The sequence below is a fragment of the Cyprinus carpio genome, chromosome B5 (genome assembly GCF_018340385.1).
Source record: "Cyprinus carpio isolate SPL01 chromosome B5, ASM1834038v1, whole genome shotgun sequence".
Classification (NCBI taxonomy): Eukaryota; Metazoa; Chordata; class Actinopteri; order Cypriniformes; family Cyprinidae; genus Cyprinus; species Cyprinus carpio.
In genome coordinates, this window is record NC_056601.1 from 608,769 (window position 1) to 618,505 (window position 9,737).

General features: G+C 37.0%; 1 protein-coding gene across 2 annotated transcripts in view; it reads right to left on the reverse strand.

Moving 5' to 3' along the window:
• Positions 1-1,887: 1,887 nt before the first annotated feature.
• LOC109062699 (cell division cycle-associated protein 2-like) overlaps positions 1,888-9,737 on the reverse strand; it is a 15,107-nt gene continuing 7,257 nt past the window's right edge. Inside the window, exons 9-13 of one of the 2 annotated variants that reach the window (XM_042723515.1) lie at positions 9,571-9,723; positions 7,362-7,456; positions 4,771-4,847; positions 4,376-4,539; positions 1,888-3,130 (exon numbers count right to left, since the gene is read on the reverse strand). In XM_042723515.1, the coding sequence (XP_042579449.1) occupies positions 2,295-3,130; positions 4,376-4,539; positions 4,771-4,847; positions 7,362-7,456; positions 9,571-9,723 (1,325 nt within the window). In that variant the 3' untranslated portion in view covers positions 1,888-2,294. Of the gene's footprint in view, positions 3,131-4,375; positions 4,540-4,770; positions 4,848-7,361; positions 7,460-9,570; positions 9,724-9,737 lie in introns of both variants that reach the window. The other variant, XM_019079769.2, reaches the window with a different exon arrangement.

The following is a 9,737-nucleotide window of genomic DNA, read 5'->3' on the forward strand; positions in this document are numbered from 1 at the left end:
AAATAAAGAGGACGGAGACACAGGCGTGGGCGAGAAAATAATGGGGCAGAACGGAGTGGAGAGTTCTGAAGCTCAATGGGACGGACTCCATTCCTGTTCGTCTCTCTCTCCAGCTGTCAGCTTGCAAGCTGTCTCGTGGAGGGGGTTGCCACGGTGACAGGAGGCCACATGTCTTAAGGGCCTCAAATTGGTCAAAGGACCCCATTGTTCTGGTGCTAAGCTGCCTTCACTAGGTCTGCAGGACGGGGAGAGGGGTTTCCCTCCTTCACACGCCACAGAAAACACACTTCGCACAATCATTTTAACCCCAACAGCGGCACACGCACACCATGAGAGTTAACCTACAGGGTCAAAATGAGTATACAACACTGCATCAGTCGTCTAATCACAATCCATTCATTGATTTATTGCAGTTGCAAGGGATAGTTCACCCAGAAATGAAATTTCTGTCATCATTTACTCACAAACTTTGTGGAACATAAAGATATTTTTAAGAATGTCGGCAACCGAGCAGTTGCTGGCAGCCATTGGAATCCATTGTAAAGGGAAAAATACTATGGAAGTCAATGGCTACTAACAGTGCAGTTTACACACATTCTAACTAACTGTAACTAACTGGTTCTACAGAAGAAACTCGTACAGGTTTGGAACAACTTGAGGCAACTAATAAATCAAACTCATGGTGTGGTCACTCAGATAAAGTGAATCTCGTTATTCTCAACTTTGGTCAATATGATATTGTTTATTTTGTTATTATGTTCTTATTTTTTTTTTTTTTTTTGTCTATTTTTTTGATTTTTTTGTGTTTGATGGGTACGTTAGAGTATGTGAAGGCCTAACTGATTACTTCCACTAGATGTCAGTGTTATTTCTATAATAAAACTAAAGAACACAGTCTAGCCAGAGACAGCATGAAAAGCCTTTTTAGGCCCTTCCAACTAAATACCAATAAAAACCCAAACTGCATTGGATGGAGAACAACTGGTCATCAGGTACAGCACAGGTGTGAGTCTATGCTGAAATAATGCCTCTGGATCTCCGAAACTGAACTTGGAGCCTGACTACAGGACATAAATAATTAAACGCTGTTGCAGTGCTGTTTCTCTCATGGATACACTACAGCAGCACTGCTGAGGATTGATGCACATAAAACATAATGTGTGTGCTGGTAAACAAACACAGCTGCAGACGGCTGCAGTAATGATTTCCAGGTTGTTTATACGTATTGACAGTTTTGTGGGACACTGAAAACGTAGAGTAAATATAATTGTAAATAAACAGTTCTTTCGAACTCCTATTGTGCTCCATTCCCTCTTTGAATTTTCCATTAGCTTCAAACACAGTCGGCTCTTTCGCAGCACGAACTGCAATCACAGGAGCAATGCACAACGGTGAAAAGTGGCAGATTAAAGTACTGAGAGAATCCCACTTGCATTTCACGTTTTATGAGTGTTGCTCCCATTCCAAAACGAGACGACTGACTGCAATTACAAGAGTATGTGAATCCTATGAACGAATGTTAAGAAACCTGTCAAGAGCAGGTCTGGAACTTATTTGTGACCTCAGACCATGAAAGAGATTTATACATCATCTGAAAGCTGAATAAATAAGCTTTCCATTAATGTATGGTTTGTTATCAATATACACATATAGAGAGATTATTTAATTGAGATAAACAGCTGTGAAACATGTATAGAAGTAGTTAGAAATTATACTGTACTGCAAAAGCTGTTTTGTTTTTTATGCATTAATTACCATTTTAATGCAAGCAATTACAGAATATCAGTAATGAGAATAAAACATGGACAATCAAACAGTTTGACTAAATGCATTATGGTAACGACAATGTGCTTGACGCTAAAAATAAATGACACGTACACTAAAAAAAACTTTTCTATGCAAAATATATTTTTTCTGTTTATAGGTTCAAATATGATAATCATCCATGTGATATTTAAAGCAGGCCCTATAATTTCTTGCCTGAGCGTTGTGAAAGACACAAACAATGGTTGAAGGTTTGAACGCAAATATTGTATTGTACTGAACTGCGAAGCAGGCAAACTTAAAATAATAAAACAAACACCACTGTCCAATTATGTAAAACAATATGAGATTAGCACAGGAACAGCAATGCAGTCACCCAAGAGAAGATTTAATGAGTAGAAGTAATCTAAACGATAGTACAATCTTCTTTCATCCATCAAAACTAAAATGGTATAAAAAACTAACAAAAGAAATTTAAAAGATAACAAGAGAACAGAGCAGTATATTATCAGAAGTTCATTTGACGGTAATTAAACGGTTAACTGACGCACAGATGATTGAGGAGAGTTCGGTTCTGGTTCCTGAGAGAGATGTGGCTCAGAAACTGCGCTGAGTCTTCCCCGCGTCTTCCTCCGGCTCGCTGTACTCGGCTCCGGAGACGTGTGATCCACCCAAACCAGCCCCACGGCCTGCAGGTCCACGCTCCTCCGGTTCCTCAGACTGCGTCGCACAGAGCCTCGACTCTTCGCCACAGGCTTCAGGATGTCGTCGATGTTGAAGTCCGTCCGCTGCCAGGGCGCCAAACTAGGCTCCGTGTGTCCAGTGTTGCTCTCATCAGTAACTCTCTCTGACTGACCGCTCTCAGCTACTTCCTCTAGCTTTCCACGAGGGCTTTCCTGCTCCTTCTGTTTTTTATCACTTAGCTGCTCTAAGCTCTCACTCTTCATGGAGTCTTCACTTGGTACCTTGCAGCTTATTACAGTTTCTTGGTTCTCGGAGCGCTCTGTTTCATGATGCACTGGACTGTCTCGGTACACTGAGGTACATCCAGGTGGCTTTTGGCTCTCAGTATCTTGTTCCCTAGTTTCACTGATAATAGCTGGACTGTCAAGCTCCTTTCTTTTTTCTGTGCATGAGCTGCGACGTTTGCGCACGGGCCTCCCTGAATCACGTCTGGCTTTGGAAGCCTTTGACGCCAAGTTTCCTCTTTCTGCAACTGAGACTTCCACACAAGTCACGCCCACAGTGGAGCTCAGCGTCTGCTCGTTCTCATTGGTCCGTGCGCAGGCAGTGTCCAGACTCACCATGGGATGAACGGTCATGCTTTGGGGAACGCTGGGAGTCTGAACGCAGTCTTGCTCTCCATCTGTGTTGGAAGAGTACAATTTTACATTAAATGTTCAAAACACAAGCATAATGTAGTTCTGTGTTACCAAACTCTAGATTGTAAAACGCATCCAGAACCTCATTTATTTTAGCCTCTAAACTCATAAAACCTGTTCTTCCATGCAACACAAATGGAGATATTTTGAAACTTTTTTTTTTTTATATTTGTAGCAATAGCCATCAATACATTGTATGGGCCAAAATTTTCCATTTTTCTTTTATGCCAAAAATCATTAGGATATTAAGTAAAGATCATGTTCCATGAAGATATTTAGTAAATGTCCTACTGTAAATATATCAAAAATTCATCTTTGACTAGTAATATGCATTGCTAAGAACTTCATTTGAACAACTTTAAAGATGATTTTCTCAATATTTAGATTTTTTTTGCTCCCTCAGATTCCAGATTTTCAAATATTGTCCTCCTACCAAACCATACATCAGTGGAAAGATTATTTATTCAGCTTTCAGAAGATGCATACATCTCAATTTTGAAGAATTGGCTCTTAAAGAGTGGTTTTGTGCTCCAGGGTCACATTTATTCCTGTGATGGCAAAGCTAAACTTTTATTACTCCAGTCTTCAGTGATACATGATTCTTTAGAAATCAGTTTAATATGCAGATTTTTTTCTTATAATTGTCAGTGCTGAAAATTACAAATGTATTTAATTTTTTTTTGTGTGAAAAATGCTTATTAGAAAGTAGAACAGCATTTAAAAAAAAAAAATTATCTTTTGAAACCGTATTCAACAAGGATGCATTAAACTGATCAAAAGTGACAGTACAGACAGTAACATTGTTATTAGTTTCTTTATAAAAAAAAAATAAAATAAATAAAAAAAAAAAAAATTCTTACTGGCCCTAAACTTTTGAAAGGTAGTGACTAAAAAAACTAAAGGTCTTGGACATCAATGATATCAAACCTAGAGCCAATAAGATTTTTTTTTAAAGCAAATATTGCCTTTTTATATAGCATCTTATATTTGAATATAATGCATCCAAATCATCTCATTTACATTACTCAGTCCATTCAGACTTCACATTTTTAAGGTGCCTCAGAAAAACAAACACTTTAAAATTAATGGTGTTCAACATTTACTCTGTAAGCAATATTTGAGCTTCAACTTTGTTAAAACCTCCATGAAGTTTTGGCGGCCCATGGTGGTTTAATCAGACCACTTTATAAAACAAACAACATTAAGAGTCATTAATGAAAGGCTTGCACCTATTTGTTTTCCTGACTGAGCCGGTGCTGGCGTGCTGTTGAGACTGTTAGACGTCTTCTCAAATATAGGGCTGAGAAGAGGGTTTTTTGAAGCATAGTCTCTTTTCCCATACAGAGACCGATCCACCTCCTTATTACCAAATCCTCTTTTTCCTCCAGACGTCCTGGAAGCAAGACAACAAGCCGCAGTGAGGAACACTGACAGACTTCACACAGATGTGCTCAAAGGCTCTAGACACATGAAATCACACATCATGCTATTTATACACAGAGTCCAAGTCACATTAGTGTTCTTATGTCAGGCTCAGCGTTAATAATCAGAGCTTAAAAAGCCCCGTCACGTGTCAGCTTGACTTCTGAAAGTATAAAGCAGAAATCCACTTCTTAAGCGTCACACCTTCATCTTTCCTGAAGCAGACGCTGCTGCTGTACGCGAGCTTCTCCTCTTCTCAGGCTCATTCTCTCCTGGTTGCTGAAACAGAAGAACAGAGCCGGATGACTGAAATTATATCTCTGTCAGCCTTCTGATGCTATTCAATAAAAAGCCTGAACGCACGCACACTCAAATTTGGGATCTAAGCTAGAAATCAAGTTTTAGGACTCTGTAAAATGTAAAAGTAGTAAAGTAAAATAAAGATGAAATATTATACTCATAATGCAAAGCGTAAAATAACTCTCTCTCTCTCTCTCTCTCACACACACACGTACATAAGGAAGGATTATGTACAGTACAGACCAAAAGTTTGGAAACATTACTATTTTTAATGTTTTTGAAAGAAGTCTCTTCTGCTCATCAAGCCTGCATTTATTTGATCAAAAATACAGAAAAAAATGTAATATTGTGATATATTATTACAACTTAAAATAATTGTTTTTAATTATACTTTTATTATACTTTAAATTATCATTTATTTCTGTGATGCAAAGCTGAATTTTTAGGATCATTATCACATGATCCTTTAGAAATCATTCTAATATGATGATTCATTATCAAAGTTGGAAACAGTTCTGCTGCTTAATATTTTTTTTTAGAACATGTGATACTTTTTTAGGATACTTTGATGAATAAAAAGTAAAAAAAAAAAAAAAAAAAAAAAGAACCTATGTTTTTAAAATATAAATATTTTGTAAATAACCATATACACTACTGGTCAGTAATTTGGGGTCAGTAATTTTTTTTCTTTCTTTTTTTTAATAAAATCAATACTTTTATTCAGCAAGGATGTGTTAAAGGCCGTGTTGCAGGGTTAATTTTTCAACGAATTTGTGCAATTTGCTTGTTGGTAATGAACATTTAAACTGTTATCCATTGTATTTTATGTTGTTGGGTATCACAAAATGGAATAAAATACGAAAAAGTAGGTACTATCTTACAGCGGTTTGCAACGATTCTCCTTTCCCCCACAATGCATTGCATTACGTCACATTGGGGAGAGAATTTACCAAAGCCTGCCTTGAGAGCAATTGAGAGTGACTAGAGAGACGAGTAGTAGACGAGAGTATTCAGATAGCGCAGATTATAGATATAGATATAGATAGATAGACAGACAGACAGACAGACAGACAGATCGATAGATAGATATCGACCAACAGCGACCAAACGCACTCACTTCCCTACAGCACCAGCTTTCCAACGCAGTTTCCACACAAGCACCAGCCAAACATAGCGACAGACACGCGGCTACGTTTGCAACAACATTTTTTACCAGAGGAAGGGATAAACGCTTAGAAATGCCCATATAGCTAGCATGATGCCTTCTATTTCTAGATGACAAAGACAACGTTTACCAGTACGACACTATGACAAAGGTTACCGGTACTTATCTGAACTAACATCATGATCACTGCCACTAGATATAAAGAAAACGTTTATTTTCACTCGGTGCTATCCAATGACAGTAAAAAAAAAAAAAAAAAAAAAAAAAAAAAAAAAAAAAATTCACCAACTCTCAACTCATTCTCCTCGGACCATGCATTTAATTGGCTTTGACGGCCATCAGTTCTTGGCAATTCCTCATTTGCTCTCTCACGTCTGGCTGGTTCAAAATTATAGGGCTGCGGGCCATCATACATGTTGCCTCTTGCCACCTCTTCCTCATCCCAGTTTTTATCGCAACTTTACGTTGTCCTAAAATCGTTTTTTCAATGTGTACCACTTGCATAAACACTGCGTCCGTAGGCAGTATTATCCGTAGGGGCTGTCATTGTTGTTTCGCGTCCTGTGTGACGTCGGAACTCGGAGTACATCGATCTAGTAAGAGTTCACAGGTGGGAAGTCACGGTTTTGACTGCCGTTCCAGTGCACTTTCACGGGTTTAAGGTTGGAAAAACACGGGTTACGGGTTGCCTGGAACGCGCATCATAATAGGCTGAGGCTACCTTTCCTCCACTTCTCCCCAATGTGACGTCATCCCCGAATTGCGTAAAAAAACCTGTTAATACCAAAAACGTAAAAAACTGGTCTTTAAGGCCATTTTTGAGACATTTTAGATTTTTTTTTTTTTTTTTTTGAATAAATGCAGTTCTTTTTAACCTTTTATTGATCAAATATATTAGACAGCAGAACTGTTTCCAACACTCATAATAAATCAGAATATTAGAATGATTTCTAAATGATCATGTGATAGACTGGATGTTACATGTGACACTGAAGGCTGGAGTAATGATGCTGAAAATTCAGCTTTGCATCACAGGAATAAATTATTTTTTTAAAGTATATTCAAATAGAAAACTATTATTTTAAGTTGTAATAATATTTCACAATATTACTGTTTTTTCTGTATTTTTGATCAAATAAATGCAGGCTTGATGAGCAGAAGAAACTTCTTTCAAAAACATTAAAAATAGTAATGTTTCCAAACTTTTGGTCTGTATTGTATGTATCAATGTACAAAATACATATTTTTTTGAAACATGAAACACAGGTAAAAAGGGTAATCGCTGAATCTAGAGTTTAAAAGAGGTGATTGCAGATATGAGACCTCACCTTTCTTTTTCTACAGCGAGAGCGAGTTGCTTTAATGCTGGAGTTACATGAAAGTGTCTGTTCAGAGCTAGCAGAAGACTTCTGGTCATCCTCTACTGCTGACGAGAAAACATTAAGCCATACAGATATATTAACAAAATATTCACGCACTCTTCTGTTCATTATACACACACACACACACACACACACACAGATACACACACACACACACACACACACACAGTTAAGAGTCTAACAGCTAAAGTAATAAAAGCAGTTTAACAACACAGTTCTGCTCATGAGTTTGCATTCTCAAAGAAATGTATAATAATGATCATAAAAGTTGCATTTTGCTTTTATAATTTAGTACTGCCCCGAGGAAGCTATTTGACTTAATGCACATTCACTTGCACTCCACAAGACAAAATAACAAACGACATCTTATTTTATAACATTTACACACTTACTGCAAAAAGGACATTTTCATAATCAAAGTTAGGTGTGTTGCTCTTAATGAAGTCTTGCATACACGGATCCGCAGGTTTTAAGTAAAGACAGCTAAAGTTAATGTAAGAAATACATTGAACAATAGGGGTGTAACGATTCATTGATATGATGTCTGATGATACAATGCATCGATGCCACACGTAAAATATCCATATCTGTAATATAAATAGGCAGCTTATTTGGCACTGTTTACATTTTCACATAATGTCCGTCTATGCATTACCGCCAACACGTGCATTCTCGCTCAAACTCACCGATTAGGACTCGGTATAAGGCACAAGGTGAGCATAAAAGACACTCAGATTGTTTGTGGAACAGTCGAGCGTTGTGTGAGAAGTTTTCAGCGCACACATCTGAAGCGCGCGCACACAGACAGCCGCACGAGCGAATACTAAGTTGAGCTATCTTCCGCTTTTTTTGTGCATGGATCAATAAATACATAATTACATCTAAACGCGCGTTTTGGGGAATATCCTAGTAAACACAGTTAACAGTTCAGAAAGAACAGGCATGTGTGTATTAAATCCGTGCTTGCTTCTTAATGTGAAAGCAAACTAATAATAAATCTAATGCTGTCAAAGAAAAATAAAAGTGCTCACTGCTCCTGACTAAATAACCGTTATAACATCAGAAATTATTCATCTATATTTAGTTTTAAACAGTGAAGACTGTGCAGTTATTTACATTTGATTATTACATTTCTGTAGCGTACCTTAAAATGTATTTTAGACTGAGCTGAAAACCTGAAAAGCAGTTAATTTAACTGTTTTAAAGTTGATTGAACTTGTGTCTTTGTTGTATTTATTTCCTGATATTGCTTATAATTTGGTTACCTGTAGAAAATATTTTTTTGCACTGAGCCCATAGTAGCAGCCAGAATTGTTTGTCCAATTATTTATTTTCTGTATTATATAAAAAAAAATAGTGTAGGCTTATTTTTTGTTGTTGTTGTGAATCTCCCAATTGAGGCACACGATGTGAAAATTTCAGATAAATGTTCATGTTATATATTTTGGTTGCATTTGTGAGTTAATGAAAATGTAGATGCATAATATCAAAATATCAATCAATATACTTCTGTATCGAAATCGTATCGTAGAAATTTTTGAGGTATCGGCAAATAGTGTATCTCTGGGTATGAAAATCGATATTGTATCGTGACGAACCATCTGATTTACACCCCTACTGAACAACACAATGTTCTCTTAATTAAATTTCCAGGAAGCACGCAATGAGCTGAGCAACGGATGTTGCTGTTTTAAGCATAAATTCACTTAATTTTGATAAAATCATCAAAATAATCTCCTCTTCATTTTGCATCTTAAGTAAATATCTCTTGATTTAAGGATGTTTAAAAATTAGTATTGTAAAACGAGAAAAATACTGAGAAAGACAACTTTTTCTAATTTATTTTTCATATTTTTTTTTTTTAGCAAGACATGCAATATTTAATACCCCCCAACTTTATGAATTATGGAGACTTTCTGTTCTGATTTTAAGACCTGGAGAAACTGGGTCATGTCCACAAAACAATGATCAGATGCATTTCATACATAATATATTCCATAGTTTGTTTCAAATTTAAATAAACATTAACTTATTTTTCTCCACTGAACTCTCACAATTTTCATTCGATTTTGCTTAAAACTTTCAGCAGAGAAATAAAACCTGATATGAATTAACAGAGGGCAAGAAAGCAAGCGTGGAAGAAAGCTGAACTCACCAGAGAGAGCCGGCGGCTGATCACCAGTGGGACACGCTAGCTTCTCCTCCGTCTGTGTGTTTAACCGTTCCTCCTCTTCTTCTTGAAAAGCAGCGTTCATAACTTCAGTATCTTCAGCCCGGGGCTGCACTGGGTCCTCAGCAGAGAGTGCATCTACAGTTTCAGAT